A 26,517-nucleotide genomic window follows, 5' to 3' on the forward strand; every position below is an offset into this window, starting at 1 on the left:
TTACTTGTATACAAGCTAACTAGCTATGTTAATTAGCTTGTTTGCTAACGTTAACAGAATGAGACAACAACTTCAGACTTACAGAGCTACAGGTAAGGACTTTCAACTCCTACTTCACCCAACTTTCACAGACCTCCGTCTGCTTTAGTTAGAGTTGAGAGACACACTTCACAGCCTAAGTGTGATCATGTGCAGCTGACAGCTGTTGGTGTCCATCATGTGACCAGGCAGCTAACAGGTGAATGCAGGGACGGAGCTAGCTACAGGGATTCATGGCCACCCCTCAAAATACTCCTGTGCCCCCCAATCCACAAACAAACAAGCAATAAATATACAAATACTACATAACAACAAGCAAAAATAATACAAGATACTTCCGTTTTTTTACCCTCTTTCAGTGGACCGAATGGGAACTTATTTCAGAAAAAGACGTCACCAACACCAACATGGCTGCCAAACTCGGCATAGAAAAGGTACTGAAAAAAGATGAAAGTCAGAATAAAACAACTGCAGTTATGTGAGAGGAGAGTTCACCAGTTCTGTGAGGCTGCTAATATACAGGACCGGCTCTACAATATTTAATTTACGGGTTTATTGTGAGCGTTCAACGAAACGACGTCACCAACGCGACTGTTGGCTGTGTAGTCTTTATAATTACGTATTTTAACAGAACTGTACTTCAAACTTTGACTTTCTTGACTCGGAAAAATTATCTTTTAAATTGACAAACATCATATATGTATTTCATGGCACAATTCAAACAGGATCAAAAAATCTTATTATATTATACAGGTCAGTTGTCCCAGCCCTAAGCAATCACAATAATCTGCTGGAGGGGCCTTTGGAGAACATCTTGTCCCGGGCATTAGCACGACTATCGGCAGCCCGGTTATGTGGAAAAAAAAGAGTTAGTCAGTTTAGTAAGCTATCTAATAAACGGGATTGGCTCTAAAAGGTTTTCTGTTATGGTTTTTAGTAAGCCTTAAATGAGATTACATCACTTAAGCGACTGTTGGGTCGTAGTCTTTGTAATAACCTACTTTCACAGTCTTATACTAGATTAGTTTTATGATAAACTGCAACTATGACTTAAAAACATATCATTAAAAATTGACAAACATCATATATGTAATTCATGGCAAAATTCAAACTCGATCATAATATTATTTGTCTCTCTACATTGATTACTGTTTCTGAAATAAGGTCCCATGGTGGTCGACCGGAAGGGGCATTGCCTTAAATGTTTCATTCTTGTAACCTTGGATTTGATCATACTGATCAAACAGACTACAGGCAATGAGACTGTTTTTTTTTCTTCTTCTTTGTATTCAGCAGCATATTTATCCATATTTTAAACAAAAATACAAAACCCTGTCTTGGGCTACTGTTACCGACTGGGTAGGTTCACTTTTTATTTTGTTTTCATTCTGGGCCACATTTTACCTACAGACATTAAATCCTCTCATGGCATGTCATTATATATACGACACAATATTGAGTTGGTCTTGAATTTATTGTGTTAATGAATTTAATTACACACCAGAGCCCAGTTCTTTTTATGTACACTAGATGGAAGTATTTGCTGCAGCAGGTGATGTCTGCACAACTTAGAGCTGTTTTTATTTTTGAAGCTTCTGACAGAGAGACAGTAACACAGTTCGGACAAGACTCGCAGAAACCTGCACGCATCGGTGCCACATTTTAACCTTCCCCCCTTAATTGTACCTTACCTCTGCTTTAAAGGTCATCCATCCCACACATTTTGGGCTCTGCTATCCTATGTAGAAAACTGGCTGCAGACATTTTTGAGGCATTGAAGGTCAGTTCTCTGTGAGCGTCTTTGAAGGCCCTTCAAGCAATTAGGTCCCCTGAGGTGTGTGCATATCTGGCAGAGTGGATGATGGGAGGTTATGGTTGTAATGAATGTGTCAGGGAGGACTTCAAAGATGAGTTACTTAGTCACCTGTGAGAAGAGAGATGTCTTTTTGAGTGGCCGTGTTGACCAGGAACCTTTATCACAGCCAAGGCTAATACACAGTAGAGTTACATTGTGTACAATAAATGAGATGAGCACCCAGTGGAATAGGACTTGGATGTGGAAGAAACTAGCAACAGCCTTGATGCATGATATTGGATAACAGATATGCTGATATTTTCCAACTCATTCTGGGTGATTGCTGATGCCAATACGGATATATGTTCATGTTTTTCCACCTACTGTAATTGCAGAGAACATCAATGATCCCGTAATGGAATGAACATACAGTATTATTATGTCTGCTCTTATGAAGATGGCCCACTGGCAGATGCAGACGTATAATACCTTTCAAAAAGTACACATTTACTGTGCAAAATAAAACAAACAGTTTAGTCAACAAAAACTACAGATTACAAACTAAAAAATGAAGAGTAAATTCTCTCTGTTATGCAATAAAAATATCAGTTTGTTTTTTTGTCAGTGTGTTCCAGTGCAATGTATTTATTTATTTTCAGTTTTAAGAATAATTTGATGATTATAGGGATAATATTGTGAAGCGTAATTGTGTCAGACAGGATAATCGTGACATTTTCATATTGTCCCATGCCCAATTATCATGCATCCCTACAACAGCAGCAATTGTCAGCTGTAAAATAAGTCTGTGTATCAAGGCTATGTTTGTGAGTTTTCAAAGCAACATGAGACAAAGCATAAAGGCCATCTGAACTGGGCCAATCTTGCAGATGCATCCTTCAGAATAAACGGCAGAATTCATCATTGCGGGATAACAAGTATTACAAATCACCACAATTATGGCAAACAAAGTCACACTGCTCTATTAAAAATGACGATTTGACTGTTTTGCGCTCAGCAATCATTGATGAAAACAGCGATGTTTGTCACCCGTTTGTCGGTGCTAGACATCATTAGCCTTTCATAATAGTATGTCTGTTGAGCTAAAATTATGTTGCACACTATTAGAGACAAAATGTGCTCAATCTTAGCCCTCACACCTGTTTACACAGGGAAGGCGATGTGAACGGGCTCATGCTGGGAGAAGAAAAAGCCACTTTACAGCTTCCTTCTAATTTTCAACCAGTGTAAGGGTTGTTGGTTGCAACATCTATATGAAGATCTAAGGCTTTTCCATCAACTGAGAAATGCATCATGGGTTAAAAGTGATCATAATTTTCTCCTCACTCCTCACAGGGATGTTTGTATTGATCATATTGCAATTACAGCGTTGCTCTTTGCATTAATCCAACACCTACATAAAACCTCCTCGGTGGCAGGATTGAGAGCAGGTTTTCGCTTTGTCCTTCAAAGACAACAGCCATTACATTTTATTTGTTAATATATATTAGTCAGCCATTATCATCACTGATATATTAAATTACACTGGTTCGTAAGTTATTGAAACACAGACATTAATCAAAGCATATTCATCAAATCAGGCCTGGCGAGGGAAAGAAGCGCACTGGGCTAGTTCCTGCTAATTAGCATGGCAATTATTGTAAGCTGTCACAGTTCTTAAGCAACGGGGTGGACTGTGTGTGCTCCAGAGCGTAATCCCTCACAAATTACAAGATAATGGAGGCAAAGAGAGGCCACTGCTTCAAAAGGAACCAGGAGATAGAATCCCCAGCAGGGACATTTTAGGGACAGGCAGGGAGAGAGACAGTGAGTGAGGGAAAGGTAGGGGAAAGAAGTACAGCATGTATTCCCTCCACATAGAGCCGTCTGAATAGAGGAGGCTCATTTGACTGCTTAGTAAAGGCAATGGATCTGACAGGCATTTCTTCTTTTAACACATAAGCTACTTTGGATTCTGCCTTATTTCTTGACGTACAGCACGAGCTCAGTGGATGGTTTAGCTAATAAGACAGTCCAACATGTGGTAAGCTTACCTGTGGATTCACACATTACATGGGTTTTTCCTTTGTACTAGGAGTTTTCGTCAACTGAATTATTTTCAAGAATCAAGAAAAGATGGAAGAAGGCAGATAACACGTTACAGTCTACTGCAGCATGTCTAATACTAACACTAAATATAATTGTGCTGCCATTATACATTCAGAATGATAGAAAATACTGACCCCATTTACATCTTACATTAATATGCATATGACCAGAGCACAATGGATGTCAGCCAGGTGTAAGTGCAGTTCACAAAATGAATCCAGTAAAAGTGACCCGACTTTGCTTTTCAAGCGTGGCAAAAGCCATGAGTAACAGCACCAACTAGCAGATCTTCACTCGCAAAAAGTGACTTAAAAAAGTTACCCATCTGTGGCATCACCTCGTTTGACCAAGAACACAATATTTGTCCACCAGCCTTAACACAGGAGATATGATCGAAATGTGTGTAGAATCAAGATGATGAGAATACAACCAGTAAATGCAGAGGGTCATCAATTGGATGCCATTACCCATATATAAATCCACAAAGGGTATAAACTTTACGAGGTCACTGTTCAACAAGTTTTTATGCACACTTTAATTACATCCATAAAGGAGGTTATGTTTTCCATTTGTTTGTCAGCAGGATTACATAAAAACTACTGATCTTATTACCACGAAACTTGGATGGACTTTTAGTGCAGATCCGGTTAAAGGGACATATCAGGGAATTTTTCTAACTTTCTTTAACATTGCGAGATAGAGCGCTTATCAACATTATTGTTAATTCAGGGAGTAATGCATGGATGCTGATAAAACAAATCAGGTGTACATTAGGTGGCTGGTATTTACAGCACTATTGAGTTTGATTGAACTTGATTGAATTAAAGGAGACTGTTGGGCCTTGGCACAGGTATGTGTTCAACAGGGTGCCATTCCATTCATTTTCCAAATGTAGCATTTTCCGATTAAGACATGCGATATGCCGATATTAGCCTATTAAGACAGCCTTGTTGCCCTTGTTGTCATGGATGCATTGTATACAAACTAACTAGCCAACAGTTTGAAAGCCTGGGGTAGAGATGCATGCCCAAAAGAAAAGCCCACATTTCTTGAGCAACACACCTACTTTTAAACATACAACCAAAGACTTGGGTATCAACAAGTTTTTGGATATATGGGCAAATATCACAATGCCAACCTTCTCAAGAAGGTGGTTGATGGAATGAAAAGGGGAGGCTGTGATGGCAGAGACGAAGAAGTCCACCACTGCTGGAAAACATAGAAAAGAGCTTATTTCGGCTCAAAGAAACAAAATAGCACAAGAAGCTCCAGCCATTCTACTTTTCCATATATTGATATGATAAACGACATGGTAGGGCACGTGAATCGGACAGGAAACCGATATTAGTGGAATATTAACTTTCATTAGCCATGTATAAACAGCTTAGTAGGAATATTGTCTTTTTCGGAATAAGGGTAAAAAACTGAATATTTTGTGCTGATGGTTATTGTTGTTTCACACCCTGCACAGCTACATGGGTGTTTGTGATTACTTTGTCCTCTTGACAGGTGGATGTTGGCTGGAGCTCTGCTGGGAGTTAAGTAGTGCCATTAAAACTCTATATAAGAATAATACGCATCAGTTGACATTTGAGCGCAGCTTGTGAACACCCACACAGTCGCGAGAAGAGCTTTAATCAGGTAGATTGAGTGAAAACACCTGTGTGGGTGCACCATGACTGTGTATGGGGCTTTAATGAATCTATAGGGTAAGGTCAGACATACACAAATTCAGGCGTATGACCATCACCAGCCAAAGCAACATCAGAGTTCACCAAAGTTGAACTCCACGTGAAGCGAAGAGGTGCATGTGTAAGCGTATCCTCACAATGATAAAGGTGTAACTTCCCCCACCAAAGCACCATCAACACAACAAAACTAATTGGAGGATCAGACATGTATCGATCAAGCTCAGTTGGTACACAGCCAAGTGAAGTACAATCAGGCAAAATAAGCTGTACAGGGCCTTTAAAAACTACTTTACAGCACTGTACTTAAATTGCACCACTGATGCTGAAGTTGTTTTAGGAATTAAATGGTGCAGGTAATTAGTTATTTTTTATCTTCTGTTTCCTATGTTATAGTCTTTTATATGGAAATGAGCCCAGGTGCCACATTTATCGAAAAGTTTACAACGCTTGATGAAGGAACTTTCACTTCAAATATGACTAATCTCCAGACACACGCATTGTTAGTCTAAAATGCTCCCAAATGCATTGTCTCTTCTTTGAATGAACCCCAGTGGATTGTCAGGTTTAGCTATTATTTTCACAGGGGGATTGTCAATAACAGTGATAGGTGTTAAGATCCGAGCGCATTTATATTCATAGGAGGAATATTATTCTGAAATAATTGCTTTAATACCGCCTTGATACTACATAATAGATGTGACACTATTTTGGGATAAATTACCTTTTTTTTTCCCCGTCTGTCTCACCTTTAGCGAGAAAATTAAAGTAAACAACCTCATCTTAAAGCATTCCTAATTCCTTAATTTGCATAACAATCAGTGAAATTTATTAAAAAGTAAGTGGAAGCAGAAAGTCTCGCCAAAGCCTCTGAGTAGAACAAACCAACACTGCTGCATGCACCATAGTGGAAAAGAGCATTTAAAAATAATATTTGCATATTATTTACATAATATTTACATTTCATGCTGCATTTTATTTGCCATTCTGTCCCTTTGCAACAATGACTGACTGCATTAATACAATTGCCTTAATTTTTCAGATAATCCAAACAGCTCAAAATGTGTCAGCTGCAATTCATGTTTTGCTTGTTTCATTGTTAGCTGAAACATGATGCATTCTTTCCATTTTCCATCTTTCCATGTAGGGTTTCCTTTTAACGTGAACATCATTCTTACAGGAATGATTCCTGCTCAGTGATGTTTACAATGTAACGACTGGCTCAATTTTGACAAGAGGGCGGGTGCAGCGATAGACGGATTAAGCAGCTTGGAGCTTTTGAAAATGAGATGAAAAATTTAACAAGTCAGAATACAGTCACGAAGAGGCACACCCACAGCATTTCAATGAGCTTCTGTTGGTGGATCTGGAGCATAAGGTAAATGCCAGCGCCCTTCATCTCACAAGCAGCTCTGCCAAGCAGACTGTGAGACTGTGAAGCCATCCAACTACGAGTTCAGTTCTCTCATTAATGATCAGCATTTATTGTGTAAACTGTGACAACTCTGATGTGATGTGGAGACTGAGACTACCAGGGGATATTTCTGTGGTGTTCAAATGGCAATTAGCCCAAACCCAGCATATTGATGCAGCCCTGCATGTGCAACAGTTGGAGTGTGCTTTTCTTTACAAAACGTTTCCTCTATCATCCTAAGTGCATTGCTATTTTGTGTTAATTTCAGAAGATTCACACCAATCAGATCCCATTTTTGTTAGGACAAGTAGTCATGCTCCTCACTTCAGCATCGGTTAATTTTTGTAACTGCTTGTTGTCTTATGTGACGTTCGCATCAGAGCATACATAGTTGCCAGCATTAGTCAGAACTGAACGGAGCCAAGTCACGACAAATTTGCACAATGAGATTAGGACTCATTACATAGGTAATCCAAAATAATGTGTGTTCATACTTTTGTTTGTTGAACATGAGAGTATCACTGAATGGCAAAATGGCCAGAGATGGGTGAAATGTGATGTTTTAACATTCAAGCCTGTGCTTATTGCCATGGGTATAATGCCATCCACGAGACCTTTATAGGTACTGATAGATTTGCAACATTACATTTTGAAAATTTGATTTTGATGGCTATAAGCTGACGCCCCAGATGGTTTGTTATACAGAACCATCTGGAATGGCAATGCTAGAAACTCTTGAAAAGAGCAGACACTTGGCAGGTTATTTGACGAGCCATCTGTCCAACACCGTCGATCAAGAGCTACTTAAATCAATCAGATCAACAGTACGAGAGCACCACCAGTGGAGCCTGTTGGTAAATCAAACTCTTGGTGGAGCCAGTTGTCAGAAGATTGGAAAACATCTTTTCCATTGAGAAAGACTTCAATGCCGTAATGTGCTCTGCTTTAATTTAAGAAACACTCTCCAGTTCTGATATAACTGATGCTAGCAGCAGTGACGCTAACCCAAACATTCACATTGTCAATACCTGATTTGAGTAGCCGCCGAATCTGAGTTGCGCATGCATGAACGCGTCCTCCATCTTGGAGAGCTAGGTACGACAACACCACTTACAAACCCACCAAACAACATGCAGAATTTTAGTAAAACCGGAAATTTTATGAAGTTACTTTATGATCATGATTACATTTGCTAATGACAATGCCAGACGGCTGTCGTTGTTTATTTTGCTGTTATTGTGTACGGTCCAAATATTTGGACAAATTGTACTTGGAAGCTGTCCAAAATAATCATTGGCATATGTAATCATAATCATAAACTAACGAGTGGTGACAAGTGGTGACGCACTTCTCTTGCTTGTCGTCACACTTAAACCACGGCCACAGCTACCAGTAGTTCCTCATAGGATGTGATATGTATAAACCACCGTGTGTTTGGCCACAAATGAATATATGGAGGCTCAATCCAGCTGCCTCACAAACTCAATTAAATCAAAAGTCAAATCTCAAGGGCAGCCTGGACTCACACAAAGAGAAATTATCCAAGTCAGGTACAGTCAGCTAGTTAAGTATAGTCAGCGAAAGGTCTGTAATTGCAATTTCTTTTACTCTCTCAAGGATACAGATCAAATTTAACAAAAGGCTTTTAGTTTAAGTGTGTTTTTATTCACAACAATTATGAATATCAGGACTGAATGTTTGCCTTCTCGTGTTTAGCTTCAGTTTTGTCTAGGATCTAAAAGTCACTCATCAGTAGTAAAAAACAGATATAAAATAGTATGCAGCAGTTATTGTTGTTTATGAAAAAATAAAATACTGTACTATGAATGCAGAGCAAAGCCTCCAGTGGGGTTTCAAGGGGGAACTGGCACGTGCACTGTACATGTGATTGTTTAATTTTAGCTGTGATTAATGCGGATAGGCACACTGTTACAGTATGATAGCATCAGTACTCCAGCCCAGCATCCAAACGCAAACACTTGAGTACTCAAGTAATGGAGAGCCACAGCAGGGCGCTGTATAATCGGCAACACTAGAGCCTCTGTGTACCCTCTGTGGCACTGCTTTGTTTCTGAGTGCCCTCCATTTTCAGATGAGTCACTGCACTTGTATTTCCAAATCCAGCGACAATGCACCTGCCAGTTTAATTGCTTCCCTGACACACTTTCGTATTTGTTTAATATGTATGTCATAGCTTAATATATTCTACACAGGCAAAGCATGATTGTATTTAAATAAATCATACAGGGGCTGTGGAGGTGATGTTCCCTATAGTTCATTGTTCCGCTCTATATGTCATCAACAACACATAAAATGACCTTTGGAGTAATGATGTAATATTAATGTGGGGTGAGACACCTGCATGATCTTTATATTTTATATGAGTCTTGTAAATGCACCTCATGATAGCAGACGAGAAAAACAGCATTTCCTTTCAAAAATAAATGCGCTTCACCAGTGCAGCACTGGTGTAAATCTGGTAAATAGTGTTGTTAGTTTCCATGACGGCATGATGCAGGTTTCCATGACATCTCCCTGCTTTTGTTGCACGTTTGAATAACTGACATCTCTGTAGGATAAATTACTATCACAAGCCTTTTTTTGTACAGGCAGCTGGAAATTCCCTATACACTTGAGTTTAGCCTTTAAGGGAGAACAAACAAAAATGTAAATTCAGTCATTATCTTATCCAAATTAAAAATGAAAAAATAGGCTAACTCCAGGTCGACCCCTGTAATTCAAGTCTCCTGATGCCCCCAGATTTACACCCTCAACACACTTCAGGCGAGGTGAATGCTAACGCTTTTAGCTTAGCAGCTGTAAAGATTTGGGCTGTAAAAAAGAGTGTAAATAACTCGGGGCTTCTGGAGATTTGGATAACGCCTGATGAGCTACGTTTTTAAAAACAAGCCCCCATTTATTTCATTTGTTAAGCAGAATCCTGCAATGCTGTCTTGCTGTGAGGCTCTACAAATATTTTGTGGGTGAGTAGATGATGGCTGAAGTTTCATTTTTGTGATATGATAAAGCACTCGGTCATTTCCCTTTTGTCAAAACTGACACATTAGCTTAGCAAATTACAGCATATGATGACACCACCCAATTAAGAGAGGCTGCAAAAGCAGTCACGGTCAGATTTCTAAAGAGCTGATTTGGACAGACATTTCTCTTTAATTAAACTCATTGTGATCCACATGCACAAGTAGACTGAATGACTGAATTCATTCAAACTCCTACGCTTGCCGTGTTCTGTGCCTGCACTTACTCCTGTCTTACAACTGTGATGTGGCTAACTCTGAAAGGTAGTGGTGGCGGTTCCATTTGTGAGAAAATAACAGTAATTCAAGCTCGGCTCCTTCAGTCACTTCTACTGTTCTGTAGTGTTTCTCATTTCTCTTGGACCACAGCTGGGCGACCGACAGGATAGTATCAGAATGCAAATTAGACCTTGAGCTTGTTCCACTTTGTGCCAGAGGGAGCTTAAATATACATATATATACAAACAAGTAGCCACACAGGCACATGAAATATACCAACTCCTACATACTGGACTTTGAGGTGCCATAGGCGAGAATGCTCAATATTTAATTACTGGTAAAAACTCGCAAGGAGTGTTGATGAGAGCTTCAGAGAGATACCTCCAGTATGTGAACCTCCCACTCGCTCCTGTTTTGTCCATCATGCTGTTGCTGGCTTTTTGCACGTCAGTCAGATTAAAGGTACCAGCTGCTGGCAGGGTGTGAGGAAGGGAGGAGAAGTGTTAACAAAAATATGAGATTTATGTTAGGATAACCTGTTATATAAAACAGAAAGGAAAGGAAAGTTAGTTGTTTTTTTGTGTGGTTGTAGCTGAAAGGTAATTTTCTTCAATGCAAATTTGTGGCTATTGACTGAGTCCCCAGGACAACGCCAGGTTTAAAGCCAAGTAGTGGCCAAACCGTGTGATTACAACCTCACGTGATGCACTGGGGCCAAAAAAGACTTTTCTAATAAGTATACATTGTAAAAGAAGCAGGTGTAAAACTGTGGACATATTATTTTAAACATCACAGCCTCCCATTAAATTAATAATTTCACTATCATAATTTGACTCTAGAAGAGTCGCACAATTAAATCATTTTATGCCTATTCAAGTTAGCTAAACTGGAAGTTAGCCGGAATTCTCTCATGCAGTGTTTTTCAATCCCGGTCCTGGTGCCCCCCTGCCCTGCATGTTTTCGCTGTGCCTGAACACACCTGATTCAAATAAACGGGTCGTTATGAGGCTTCAGCTAACGAGCTACTCATTTGAAACAGGTGAGTTGGCACAGGGAGACATACAGTATAAAACACATAGGGCAGGGAGGCCCCAGCACCAGGACTGAAAAACACTGCATGTCTGGCTCACCCGATCCGAGTAATTTTCATGAATGTATTATAATCCGGCATGCTAGGCCGCCACTCAACGTTGTGTCCAATTTTTCCCTGTGGCGACACACGGTATTGCCGTGAAAAAGCTCCCGCTCCCAGTTGACTGGCATTATAAAAGACAGGCCGGCAAAACTGTAGACATGACACCTGGAACTGCAAACAAGGTCAATGACGACTCTTTGGTGTGAATTTTTGATCCATGGATGGAGGTTTTATGTTTGTATAGCCAAGAAATGCCATTTAAAAGTCTGTGACGTCATAACAATGTAAAGGCAGGGGGTAACTCGTGAGCGGGGCTAGCGGGAGAAAATCTACTGCACATAATTTAGGCATATGTGCTTGACGACTATTCTCCTCGGACTGAATGGGGGCCATCTTTGGGTTCAGAACATCCAGTTCTATACCCGGGAAGTCGAACTTTTTTAGCTTCATGTGCCACTGAGCAGCTGTCGGGAATAAACGGGGCTCCGTCTCTGACTCAGTATCCACTTCTCATTATACGTTCATGCTACGGAGCAAGGAAAGGTTTTATGCAACTTTTTTTCGGATATGCAGCTAGTTCTCCCCAAAACCAGTAAACACCCCCTGACGTGAAAAATTGGACGCTTTATCCTTTAATACCTTGTGGGATGAGGTGAGAGAAGGGTCCTCACAGTGCGGCTGTGCCATGCCTGTAGCATGCCTCTCTTGTATTCTCTACACACCCACAGCGTGCTCATTTAAAGGCAAAATTGGTAGGCTGCTTGTATGGTGCGGGGCTCATGCATCAAATATGAGTTTTGTGAGAAAGGATTTCAGCAGGGAAAAAACATGCTGGAGCCTGGAGACTGGATTCACAGCATGGAAATAATAAAATACAAAAAAAACACACTGACGTCAAAAGAAAACACTCCTTGACGTCAGCCAAATTATTCACAATTGCCAATCTTATTTTACATTTCAGTGTAGGCAATAATCAGGTCTGCTGTTCTTGCACTGATGGGATAACATCACAGTATTTTGCAGAAACCAAACTTTTTTGTTGTTGGTGGTGTTTCTACTCTTTGAAGCTCAGTCAAACCATAATCTGCATTACTCAGAATATGTGACAACACAATCTGTTCTTTCATTGCTTGGAGCAGTAAGCTCAGACAGAGAACATCTTAACCTGCAGACGCTGCTGTCAAATGCGTAATTGTCCAGACGGGCGCTTTGTGGAGAGCGTGGTGCGCTCTCTGGTGGACTTTCCGCGGCACTGTGCTCGGGTGCAGCAGGAAAAACGACGCTTTGACAGGATACATGGGGGGTGCTGGATGCAGAAGCGTCTTATCGCCTGGCACCTGTTGCTGCTGGCTCGTTACTGTCAGCGCTGGTCTGTTGAGGATTTAACGACACACCGGGACCATGTCGGAGGAGGAAAGTGGCTCCAACTCCAGTCGGTACTATTTTGGCAATGCCTCAACTCGAGTGCAGAGCAGCTTCGTGTTCTCAGGACCCATGTTTGTCGTTTTGATGGTGATGATGGTGACTTTGGTTGTTGTGATAGTTTTGGGTAACGCACTGGTCATTCTGGCTTTTAAAGTGGACAAGAGTTTGAGGAGGCAGTGTAATTACTACTTCCTGAATTTGGCAATATCGGATTTTCTTGTAGGTAAGTTCAACCTCAGTCTTTTTAAAAAAAATAGAATAACAGAAGATGGAGTAAAATGTCTTACTGCTGTCATAAAGGCTATCATTAGGGCTGTATGGATCCATGCTTCCCTGTATCAGTCTTCCTTAACTGTAGGTGTGTGCTACTAAGTGCAGTAGTTCAGTAGGTCTGCAACAAATAAGAAATAATACACTTTGACTTTAATTATTTTTTTGTAAACACAATCTTTCTATGATCTGCTCTCACTATTGGTCAGCTTCCTTCCTTTAAAGTTCAGTAAAGTGAAAAAAGGAGTAACACTTTTATAGCATTTATAAGCAATATATAAACATTTAATATTTTTATATTAACACTATAATGTAGTTAGAGTAGACCTGTAAGAGATCATTAATGTGCAGTCATTTCTTCTCCTATTAAGACATGTTCCTATCATTTATTATTTTATATTACACTTATTATAACAACTGTGTTTTACTATATTGTCAATGATTTTCTGTTTATACACATGCCTAAATACTAACATCTGCTTATTTTATACATCATTATAGTGTGTAATGAACCAAGGGGTGGGACCGGAGGGGCGTATATGACATTTTGGATTAACATTAGTTATGTACATTAAGTGAAAGATCTTGCTGAGCTCTTTCTGCTGCCAGAAGGGCACATGTCAATACTCAACCAATCCAGAGTTATTAATCCATAAAACCAAAACAACTAACACTGAACTATCTGAACTTTTGAGGCAATAAAGTGACAATAAATATCAAATATTGTTCAGTAAGTGTTATGAAGGTTTTTTATTAAACAAAGCTCCAAGGTGTGATGCCTTTGGTCGCACATGCACCCATAAATCTGTCAAATGCAGCTAAACATTTTCTTTGGCTGCACCAGTGCGCCTGAGGTTTATTTGTTAAACAATTAAGATTATTGCTGTTCCTTATTGTGTGTGTTTTAAATGGAGAAAAACATCTATTTCCACCTTTTTCACAATCATTTATATAATGTGCCAAGAAATGTTAAGTCGTATTATTGGGTGTTGGTGCTAAATTATGTGCTGGTGCACCTACTTGTAATTGTTAGGCGCACCAGTGCAACCAGTGTGAACAATTAGTTTATAGCCCGTTTCAAGATTGAATTTAATAAACAAATTCAGGACAAAGTGTGTATACGTTTTGCTTTCTGATCAGTTTTCCAATACCTGTTCCTGCAGGGGCTTTCTGCATCCCAGTCTACATCCCTTACATCCTCACAGGCAGGTGGACTCTGGGCCGCGGGCTGTGTAAGCTGTGGCTGGTCATGGACTACCTGCTCTGCTCTGCGTCTGTCTTCAACATTGTCCTCATCAGCTACGACCGCTTCCTGTCAGTCACCAGAGCGGTGAGTGGAACGTCTTGTGCCTTAAAGTGAAAGTAAGATTGTGACCCACAGAAAAGTGGTCAGGCGAATCAGAAATGCAGTCTCAGTCAAATGAAACCAGAATATGTTGCTGTGGATCAGTTTCACGTCTTAGTTTCACTTTTTTCCCCCCATGAAGCTTTTAAGATATGATGTTAAAAGTTCACTTGCAGCCACACAACTGTTCACTGCTTGTGGTCTGTGGCTTCATTTCAGGCTGGTGAGTCTCCCAGGTCATTGGTAGGGGCAGTGCAACCTCATTCTCCCAAATGTGCCCATCTGCAGAGGTTAATCATTCCTGACCCATCCAGGCCCAGTGCCACCCCTAATTATAGCCCTCCCCCATGACGAAGATAAAAAAAGTCACATTTCGACTTTGGGAGGGACTGGGCTTCAGAAAATACTCTGAAAACAACACAGGACTGTCAAAAATCGATGTTAGACAACTCAACTTAAGTACTTAATTTCTGCTTCAGCAGTTAAAAATAATTTAGCTCCACGCTGCTTTATTTTTCTGAAATTCAGCGCCAGTGATGTCGATTTTCTATTTTCTGCCTGGCTTGGCAGTAATAGTTAACTCTACTGCCTAGTAGTTAACATATATTTCCAAACCTCTGCTGCTGTCAGGCTCATTGAACCTTTTGTTGAAGCTTATCTGTGCATTAGCCGACTGACTGTGTCCTATACACTGGTGTGTTAACTGAAAGGTGGGACGAGGCTTGGCATAGCAGACAAAGAGAGTGTTCTGTTTCCTTTCACAAGCAAACACTTAACATCAGAGCAATGAATACAAATAACACCAGAGAGAGAGAGGGCCTCTTCTTTAATTAGCTAGCTTTGATCATAGCGATCCTTCTCTATGCTGTGGTCCTTCCAACCTGGAGAGATCAATCATACCAGAAACAGGCCACTGGCAGCCAAAGCAGCATTTTCCTAAAAGCATTTCTCTCTGAACATTGAAAGACAAAGGACTGTCAACAGCCACAGGACAAAGTTTGTCTTGTAGAAGAAAAGATGGAGTCAGATTAGATGCATATATGTGGCAGTTAGATGACATGTCAGCGCATTAACAGCTAACTGCAGAGTGTCAAAGAGACAAGATCCTGTGTCATGCGTTACTTATGATAACAAGAACGAGTCGAGATGAATCCCAGAAGCCCTCAGGGGGAGTCTAACAATTTAAAAAGATAATGCAAAATTTCAGATTGGATTCATGAGCACACCTGATTCTTCTCCGTCGAGTGCCGCATCTCTACATGAAGAGGGGGCAAGAAGTACTGTATGCCAATTAATTTATACAAACATAAGTGGAGCCATTTTTCATCTCCTTTGAAGATGAACTGCAGTTAATTTTTTGTCATTCAGAGCAGGGGCACATCTTCAGAGCAGCTGGAGAGGGCATAAAGTGCACTGCCCGCTGAACAAGAATGTGGACAGGGACGTAGGATGTGACGCTAATTGAGAGTAGTCACAAGAGGTGCTCCATAGACTTTACACTCATTCAGACACTTTTCTGCAGAGCGCCATGTGACATGTCACAGTTATGGAAACAATAGTTGATGTGTTCAGTGTGATTTCACTAACATATGGTTATGTATCTTTCAGAAGATACAGATGGTACAAATCTCAGCTGGGGGCTCATCAGTGTCCTTTGGTTTGAAGGGTTTAACTGGAGGATTTTGTAGACGTTAACCCCCAAAGTACTTGATCAATTTTTGGGGCGCCTGACTCTCCTGTGTTTATCTCATCTTATTTAAAAAGATGTTTTAGACTGCAATATGATCTTTTGTCTAATCTAAGCAAGTTGCAGCCATTTATTATGATATTGTCCTCTGCAATTTCCACTGAAAAACAGGTGTAACCCTATATTTGATTTACTGACCATGTAGATGTGTCCAAAAAAGTTCAGTGAAAAGGTTAATAAATCATAACAGAGAGCACTGAAGCAAAAGTGACACATTGAACATTTACAGCAGAAGTAGCTTTGCTACAACCACTGTCTGGCGGCCTAGAAACCACTTAGGTTTCCTTGACGAATCAATTCTGCAGGATGTGATGGGGTTATTACGTTATCAGGACGCCGCCCCCGAGTGGTTAAACAAGACATGTGTGATCTTACTCAAAAGCTGAGAAACCCAGACAGTAGCCACAGTTAGCTTCCAGCAGCTGACTTCATCATTGAGGGTTAGGCAGAACAACATTAAAAAAAATAAAAAAATATTGCAATTGTTTTGACATGTATTGCATTGATATGAGTCACAATTTAAGTGGGGGTGGTAGTCCCGACAGCCATGTCCCCTTACATCAGGAGGGTATGAGTTGTAAACGAGGGCTTCTCTGTAGCAACACCAATGGTGTGTTGTAACACATTCCTGTGATTTGGATATTGCACTTGGCTAAATTGAAATTTCGACAATATTTTGATGAATTGTTCAGCCCTTGTGAACATGGTGGTTTAAAGCTATGGCTTCTGGTTGAATGCTGGCCTCTTTATTCATTGCATCCCTGTGCTGTGATCAGGTCAAGGAGATCAGCGTTGCTTTTTAAAAGTGCTAGGATTAAACCTCTACCACCACCGCCAGTGTTAGATGAACATCGCCTACCTTTTAATGGCTGTACTATTGAAGGATAAATTGTTATTTTGCCCTCTAACAGTTTCTACAATAATGATGGGATTCAGCAATCGCACATAAAATTGAACGGCAGCATTACTCGAAGTGCATTTTCTGATTTATGCTTATATTTATTGCAGGTAAGTTACCGTGCCAGACAGAGCATGACTCATCAAGCCATAATCAAGATGATTGCTGTCTGGGTGCTGGCCTTTGTCCTGTATGGCCCGGCGATCATATTCTGGGAGCTGGCGGTGGGCAGGAGCCGCGTGCCAAAAGATGAGTGCTTCGCGGAGTTCTATTACTCTTGGTACTTCCTGCTGAGTGCCTCCATGCTGGAGTTTTTCTCTCCTTTCATCTCGGTGGCTTTCTTCAACCTCAGCATTTACCTCAGCATACGCAGGAGGAGGCTCCACAGCAGGGAGGCCCAGCTCCACCTTCAGCTGAACGAACCTGCCTCTGCACAGGGGGAAGGTATCCCCCTGTCCCACAACTGGGGGTTAGGGACGAAACTGGCTGTAAGAGGCTCTATCCACTCCCAGACCTCCTCTCCCAGTTTGGGTAAACAAGATCCCTCAACCAGCAGGGCTGCCCAGCCTAGCCGTCTGTCCAGGGATAAGAAAATTGCTAAGTCCCTGGCCATCATAGTGTGTGTGTTTGCCATCTGCTGGGCACCGTACACCCTACTGATGATCATCCGTGCTGCCTGCAGAGGGCGGTGCATCCAGCATCACTGGTACGAGGTCACCTTCTGGCTCCTGTGGCTCAACTCTGCTATTAACCCATTCCTGTACCCACTTTGCCACAGTAGCTTCCGCCGGGCCTTTAGCAAGATTCTCTGCCCACGGCGACATACGACTCCCCCGTCATCTGTGCTTCGTCCTGGCCAGTGAGGAGTGAATGGATAGGGGGTGAACAGTGTGCCAAAACTGTGGATGGAAATATTCATATGTAGCCCATATATTCCACAGTTTCACAAGATGAAACTGTGTGCACCACAGTTTGTCATATAGACCATAATTAATAGTTTTCAATTGTGCTTTCCAGTGTTTGGATGTATAAGATTGGTTCTGTGAAGTATAACGTAATGCACTGTTAATCACTTCACTGTGTTCACATCTAAAGCAAGCTGTCTTGAAAAAAATCTGAATATACCAACAAAAAATATTATCAAGATTAATAAAACAGAATCACATGCTATAAGAACTGGACAAGTTTACCAATGTTGTGTTGGGAGAGAAAAACAATGACAGAAAAGAGTGAAATACAATGCAGACAATGAAATAATGAGACCTGCCAGCTGTGGCTCATGTACTGTAAGTATCTTTAGACAAAAGGTCAGGAAATGCATTCCGACTCACGGCCTCATTCTTTGTCACATGCATTGTTCAACTTTTGTAAGTCATGTAATAGACAGACTGTAGATAATGAAACACAACTAGATTTTATATTAGGATTGAATGTATACCAAACAGGATAGTAGGCAATTCATCGTTCATGTTGCTGTTCATGTGTTGTTCTTTATGGGATGCATGATAATAATCATAAAAAGACAAGTAAGCCCTCACTGTGACTTCCCAGGTTCAGCTGAAGTAAAACAGATCACTGTCACCCTCTGCTGTTAGAGTTTAGCCTACTCTCAATAATGCAGAAGCACAGTGATAAAAACATAAAGTGCCATTAAGCATAAATGTATGAAAAAGGATGTGTGATAACCGAGCTGAACATTTTCTTTTCTCTCTTTTGGGGGGATATTGTTTTACTATAAATCAGTTGTGGGATACATATATGAAAATAATAACAATGACTAATAAAATGGCAGTCAGTAGAGCGCAAAACCTAAAGCCTAACAGTCCCCATTTGTATTCACTAATTGATTTAAAAAAAAAATCAAGATCCATGCGTTATTACCTGAGAAATGAACGAAAAGTTGAAATGTTAAAGAAAGTAAGAAAAAATCCCTGGATCCGTCCCTTTATCTGGATGCGGAACAAAAGTCAATGGTGTCTGATTTGGGCCAAGATCCATCCTCCATCCAAGTTTCGTGGAAATCTGTTCAGTAGTTTTTGTGTAATCCTGTTGACAAACCAACCAACAAACAGGCTGAGAACATGACCTCCTTGGCAGAGGTAATAATAATAATAATAATAATAATAATAATAATAATAGCCCTTTTTCTAAAAATTTAACATATTTTTCAAAAGACAATAACCAGACAAGGCAGATAAAATTACTAGAATGGAACTCAGTAGAGAGTGTACCTCCGCCAAGGCCAAACAGTCCCTTTTTAGATACACTATATCCAGATTTTTGTTTGGATCCACAACAAATTGTACTCACTCAGAAATACCAGCCATCTAAATAGGCCAGATATTTTTCAGCAAAATCCATCCATTAATGAAAACACCCTACAGCACAATGTTAAAGAAAGTAAAAAAATAAAAGAAAATGGATCAGTCCCGGTATCCGGATCCACACCAAACATAATGGGATCTGTTCTTGCTTCTGTAGTTTTTGTGCAATCCTGTTGACAAACAAAACAACCAACAAACTCTTTAGTGGAGGTAATAAAGGACAGAATTAGAATAAAGGACACGAATGTGGAGGAAGTAAAACAACAATATCTCCACACAGTGACCACATTTACTGCACAATCCTTGTTAAAAGACAAATGGCTTCTGTACTGTAACACAACCAAAAGTAAACATTTTTATTTCTTGACTGTTGTTACACTTGAGTGATTATTGCCACTAAAGCCCTCGACAACAGTACCACAAACACTCTTCTTCTTCCTCCTCATGTAAGAGACAGAGAAAAGTAATCTGTTTACAAACAATGCCGAAATATAATTTGCCTGCGATCAGCAGGTGTATGTATACTTCTGCGCCACTAGATGTCACCATTAACCTTCACAGCTTCCTGTGCGTGCAGTGCTTGAGCATTAAGCTCCAGTTCATCATAGAGGGAAGACAGTGTTTGAGACTGGCCACGGTTTCCATTAAATGTTTGACTTCATCATTTGTGTTTAAATGTGTGTATTGTTTTTCGCACTAGGACCCTGATTGATTCAGATTGTAGCAGAGCAATGTAACCTGATAATCATTGGTCTATAAAACTGGATGGTGCTCTCACAGTGAGACCTTTGACTGCTACATTGGTTCACTTGTAATTGCAAAACTTGGACAGTTACAGTGTGTCATATGCTTAAGCAAATGTTTTAAATGCTGTTTTGCTATATATACTTTTTGGCAATTGTTTGTGTTACTTAAATATTAGTGTCGTGTCATGTCCTCCTGGCTCATCAGAAAGTTACCGTATTATAACTAAAAAATAAATAATCATCTATTTGGTTATTTAAGTTTTTCCAAAAATAAACACATCTCTGTTATCTGCTGAGGATCTTTATGCACAATATAAATAAATAGATTAAGCTATCTGATGCATTTTAAGTGGCAGCATTGTGTGATGTAGTTGCTACCTGATGGCTAATTGGGTCAGTGCCAAGTGCCGAGTGGCTTTTGTTTGATGTGCAGATGAAATGCTGAGCGTGCAATACCATTTTTGTATTGTTCCCCAGTCTGGGTAGGTTTGATTTGATCGATTAAATGAGTTCTTTCCAGATGTAGACTTATTAGACCTGTAATTACGCCATCATGTTGGATAGCGGGGTTACGTTTGCAGGTGCCTGGGTCCCACAGGGGACTTACATTGCTCAAATTGTTGCTGTTGCCCGTGTGCACATCTGGGCCTCTGGTCAGGTGCTGGGAATAAGGGCACAGCTGCAGGGAACAGGCCTGTGCTAACCCCCCCCTCCGCTCCCTCTCCGCCCGTGGTGTGGTGGAGGGGGAACAGAAGCACACGTCTGACCAGAGGGATGCAGGCACATTTCCCTGGGGGTGACAGAACTGCATTTATCAGCAGAATGGCGAGCCTGGGTTTACTCCCTGTGTATCTGAATGTGACAGCAAGAGCCGTATCACTGCGAGGAGCGCTTGCACTGTGTGCAGTTATACGAGGGGGACTACTGCTATTGATTTTGTTGATATATTAAAATGTCATGGCATGTGTGCCAAACCGGACTGAGGCTGTTCTGGGGATCATGCCAGCGTAAATTGGTCGTAACATGAAAAATACAGATGAGGGATTTTAATTATATGCTCATGCAAAGGTGTATGTGTGTCCTTTTTAATCCTATTCAGTGTGTATAAGTGATCGTGTTTATGGGAGGTTTGGATGTCTGTGACCTCAAGCAATGTATCTAAAAGCTGTGACCCCAAATGGAGTACACCTGTGCCCCTTAAGTTTATAGAGCCCCATTAGCACAGAGTCAGTCAGTGATCTGCGGGGGGAGAGGGCCCATATAACTCCCCCATGAGAGCCTCTGAATAGTTAAACTCTCTCCCCTTTAGCACTTTGTTAGGATGACTTAATGCTGAAATATCCTGTTTTCAAACTGTGTAACACCTCTGGTCAGCGCAATAGATAAATAAAAGGGGACGGATGTGGAATGAAGCCACTGTAATGTTTGGCTTGAGGGAAAACACAGAGGACGGTGGGATTTAGAACAAGCCAATGACCAATATGCTACACTAATAGCCTAAAGTTAAGCTGGAATATACAAGTGAGCCGGCAGACGAGACCAAACCACTTTAGTCTGCAGATACAGGTCAAAACTGTGACCTCTTCTGAAGTTGTAGCATCACTTAGTACATTTTCGTCCCTGTGCAGGCTGTTCACTTTCTCAGCTAACTAAATGTAAACCAGAGTTAATATTTCATGAGGGACATACTCCAAAAGAAAAAAAATAACAGACTATTTCTGCTTGATTTTTTGCCTTTTCCGCTCTTCCGTTTTTCCCTCTGCCTTTTTCCTGCAGTGTACTTCCTGACTAGAGATTAAATAATTCCATTGGAATCCTCTTAGGATGGGTTCCCAGCACTTGGCAATTAAACAATTACATTTAATCAGCATGGGGCGACGCTTCAAGTCACCCTCATTTCAGACGTTGATTAAAAGCAATTCTGCAGTGGTTATTGCTGTCGACTTTCTGAAACTGTGGTTCACTTAGGTTTACTGCATCTGTGGGGTCAGGTTGGATAGCAATATGGCAGGTTCAGTGGTGGTCGAGAGCCGTATCCGCCTGTGGTGGGTAAAACAGTAATGACAGAACTCATGGCAGACCTTATATTGTCCCTTAAGTCGGAGCTAGTTAGATTACTTGGAGACATTTTGACCCCGCAGCAAAGAAGACTCGAGGAACAAAAGAAAGGAGAGGGACATTAAGTTATGCATGTGGGAGCCCAGATCCTTCGTGAGTGTGAGTGTGTGTACATTAATATGTGCATTTGTGTTCATACACAGCTATTTCTTTTTGCACATTTGAATGAAATGCACCTTGACATATACAATTTCATCATGCCATGCAATAACATCTCCCTCTGTGATGGCAAACAAGCAATGAGAGGGCACACACTGGGGGAGGAGGGCTTTTTTGACACCACACTCCAGTGAAGGAGTGCTACGTGGCGCAGCGGCGGAGTGCCGGAGCGGACTTTAGTCTTCCTCTGTGCAACACAGATGAGATGCGATGGATACCCGGCCCCCTCTTGTGAAACCCAGGTGCCCCTGTTTCATAAGGCACCCCACCGGCTCCCCAGCCCTCTTAATTAGCGTCTTCCGTCAGCTGGCACCAAGGCCTTCAAGCATCAGTCGCTGGCCTCTGGTGCTGAAGGAATCCAGTTCACTCCAGATCTTCAGCTTTCCTAACAGATGGATACATGGATGGGCCTGAGTGTGATTTTTTTTTTTTTTGCAAACCTGTAAATAATCATCAATGTGAATTTCCTGGTGGGAGGAAATACTGTTGAATGCTTTCGTCAGTGTGTTTCTTGGTTTTAATAAAGATGGGCAGCTGCGGAGAAAGTACCAGGAGTTTTAGTGTGAGCTGCAGAAACACTGTTACAAGACGCTGATGATTTTTATATGATGAAGTCAAATATAGATAAAAGGTTTCACCAGGACGGGAATGTTGCCTTTTTCCTGGTGCAGTATCATAGCAGTGCTGTAACAATAGTCTCTTCTAATGACATTCCCCTAGTAACTTCTTGCCTCTACGAATCTCAGGGGGGAAGCGCTACAAAAAGTGATAATTACATGAAATATACATAGAGAATAAAGGGAGCATGTTTACATAACCAGGCCCATAAATATCTGACGGAGAAGACATTGTTCTCCGACTCCTTTTAAGCTGATCTCCCAGGGATGCCATTTTAATGACATGATGGTTTAAAGAGATGCTGCTCCATCTCGTTCCATATTTAATTAACTTTTGCTTTTCTGACGCAGAGGAAAAACAGAATAAAGAACGCGTGATAGAGACAAACACACACGATAGCGAGGAGACAATAACAAATAGCTGGGAGAACAAAGAGGGAGGCAGGGGGAACATGAGCAGAGACCTTGTCATGCTTTTGTGAGCTGTTTACAATACAAGAGATGCAAGGGGGAGAGGAGGGGCGACAGAGGAGCAAGAGCTCTTAAAATGTGTAAAAAAAGAGGGATAGAATTAAGAGAAAGGGAAAGAGATGGGAGACAGAATGGGAGAATGAAGACCTTGTTCTCCCAGGGGTCTCCATTATGGAGCATCTTTTAGTTCATCACCGATAAGAGAGAATGAACGTGAAAAAAGACAGTGTGTGTTTAAGTGACATCCCGGAAAATAAATAGATTCAACATTAACAAAAATAAAATCAAAAAGGAAGCTCGTCTGTTGGCCTCCTTCTCCACATTTTCCTCATCAGAGTTGATCTGCCACGGGTTCATTAAATAAACACATGGCAGATGTCAGTGAGCAAAGAGGATTTCACATCACATCATCACACATGTACATATACAGAGCTCCCTGCTCATTATGAAACATGGCTAAAGACACCGAACGCACCAGAAATCTGTGTTAACTTTTCCGCACATTTGGTCACGCGCGCCCACAGCACTGGAACGTTTGAACTGGCTTCAGCCGCCACAGTGAACTCAAATCATTTAACCAATGAATTCATGTTCTGCCACTTAGATACGGGGGACTCAGCCCAGAAATTCGGTGTGCCCTCCTCTCTCTCAGGCTGTGTGTTTTCCATTTTTACTGTCAGCTGTATACGGTGTACTCTGCATTATTGATACTTTCCTTCCCTCTCCTCTCCTCCTCTTGTTAAGACTCTCTCCTTGTCCTCATATCATCACACTGGCCACACTGGCTGCAAGAGCCTGGAGAGTTGCAGTGAATTTGACCCCACCTGGTCTATATTTTATTGCTTTGCGTTTAATACATTTTTGAAAATCCTCCCCCATCTCATACCCCAAAATAAAAAAGAATCTGGTGCCTTGTCTATTTCAAGTGTTTGCCTGGGTGAGGCAGAGGGAGATGACTGGAGGGGGATACTCACCTTCAGCTCTCCCAGTTCAGGAGACAGGGGGGATCATTAGGAGGGGCTACAGTGGAGGGAAGAGTGTGAAGAGTGTGTTTGTTTGTCTATGTGTGTGTTAGCTCGGTGATAGACTGGCGACTTTTCCAGGGTGTACCCTGCTTCGTGCCCGATGTGTGCTGGCGGGGATGGGCTCAAGTCCCCCGAGACCGTGAAAAGGACGGAGGGATGAAAAATGCATCTTCCCTTCAAATAACAACAGTGAATGAGTGTTTTATTTTAAAATACAATTTGTTTACATTTTCTTTGAAGGGTGAGTATTCTCCGAAGGTGATATTCACAGCACTAGGCCCCTTCTCTAATTATTATCTGAGAACTGTCTGATACATTTGCAGAAGTAACTTTACTCCGAGGAGGACAGTTTGGGATTCCACAACTGTCTTTTTTAAACTGTTATTCTCATTCCTACAATTATATCCCAAAGACACAGAAACAGGCTGTACACAGAATAACACGGCACGTACATAAAAGACAATAGCAAATGCCCTTGTGCTCCATCCATAAACACAGTGGTAGGGCTGAGGCGTCCATTTTGCTGACACAGTTCTGAAGTGAAAAGATGGCTCTCTGGATGTGGAGAGTGCCGGTGTGAGAGATTGGGTTACCCCAGACACTCCCAGCGGATCTCCCGGCCAAATGGATCTGGATCTCACGCTTGGGCGCACATATTGAATGCCATAAGAGGTCTCTGAGGTCTCCTTCAGTGGGAGGAATGCGCAGCCTAACAATGTGGAGTTTTCACCAAACTAAATTTTGAACCAAAGAAGAGTTATAGCAAGGACACCGGAACACAAGGGACAACCGCTGAATGCATACTTACATTCGTGCAGGTTGTTCGTATCGGATAAAGTGGCACATTTTTGGCTTCCCGGATTGCAACATGCACTGCGCAGATTCAGTAGGATCTCATAATTCTTTAATAAAGTCTTAACACAGCTTGCCTCTTTCCCTCCGGAGGGCTATGAGTATTAGCCTGTCAAATGAAAAAAAACAAAACAAAATGCCATTTCACACACATCCTGGGCAAGAACAATGGCATTTCAGCTACTCCCAAACATCTGGCCCGACTGCCCAGTTCCACTAAGGACTGGCCAGGCTCTTAGCAGCATCGAGTGCCACTTGCATGGAGGTTATGTTCAGGCGACGACACCGTGGAGGATCGGCCAGGCTAAGTTATCTCTGAACAAGCCATCCATTCTGCCGCTTTCTGATGGAAGAATACTTGGGGGCTGTGTAATTATATTGCTTTAAATGAACCCATGAGAATGCTCCTGCCAAAGCGCCCACAAAGTCTCACACTTGGGCGAGTATCAGAAACGCAGCGCTTGTGTATGCATTAGTGTGTGTAGCTGCATGCATGTGTGTGTGCGTGTGTTTTGCTGCTTAGGCTGGCGTTAAAAGGGAGGCCGCATTGCTTCTGATACGCCTCACAAGTGAATTTAATTAAATCATAAATATGAGCTGGAGGCCGCCACCCAATTTAATGTAATGGATGATGTGGGCCAGTCCATCTCTGGCAAAGCAAAGTTCTGGACCCGTTCAAATGCCCTTGAAGCTTATTAAAAGTGCCTGGCACAGGGAGATGCTAGCAAAGTTGTTTAATGGATGCCCAGCTTGCATTCAGTATGACAGTTAATGTTGGGCCGTACCATCTCTGACTTGGATGAGGGGCTGTGTCTCTATTGTGGAAATCTTGTCCATCCCTCATCTGATTGTTGTCATAGTAATGTAATACAAGCTAACAGATGACAGAGACAACATGCACATTTGATTTGAATAAGAAAATCCAATAATAGAAACCGCAGCAACCCCGACTGCACGGATGTACTATAAAATGCTGTATGTGATCCATCTATATTATTCACTTACACATAATGGATCAAAACAGTATATATAGGACTAATATTGTGCTTCCCTTAGTATTCTTATTTATGTTTAATCATGCAAACA

At 41.3% G+C, this 26,517-nt stretch overlaps 1 protein-coding gene across 3 annotated transcripts; it reads left to right on the forward strand.

The window, feature by feature from the left end:
- The first annotated feature begins 2 nt into the window (after positions 1–2).
- LOC311266662 (histamine H3 receptor-like) lies at positions 3–20,472 on the forward strand. 3 transcript variants are annotated; one of them, XM_084369135.1, is made up of 4 exons: positions 3–92; positions 399–473; positions 14,293–14,459; positions 17,230–20,472. In XM_084369135.1, the coding sequence occupies exons 1-4, from the start codon at positions 26–28 to the stop codon at positions 17,980–17,982; spliced, it is 1,062 nt and encodes a 353-aa protein (XP_084225261.1). In that variant the 5' UTR covers positions 3–25; the 3' UTR covers positions 17,983–20,472. The 3 variants fall into 3 exon arrangements, with proteins under 3 accessions (XP_084225261.1, XP_084225262.1, XP_084225260.1); XM_084369136.1 differs by lacking the exon at positions 399–473; XM_084369134.1 differs by lacking the exons at positions 3–92; positions 399–473 and adding an exon at positions 12,782–13,082.
- Positions 20,473–26,517: the final 6,045 nt, after the last annotated feature.

This window comes from Pagrus pagrus, assembly GCF_965226575.1.
Source record: "Pagrus pagrus genome assembly, chromosome: 12".
Classification (NCBI taxonomy): Eukaryota; Metazoa; Chordata; class Actinopteri; order Spariformes; family Sparidae; genus Pagrus; species Pagrus pagrus.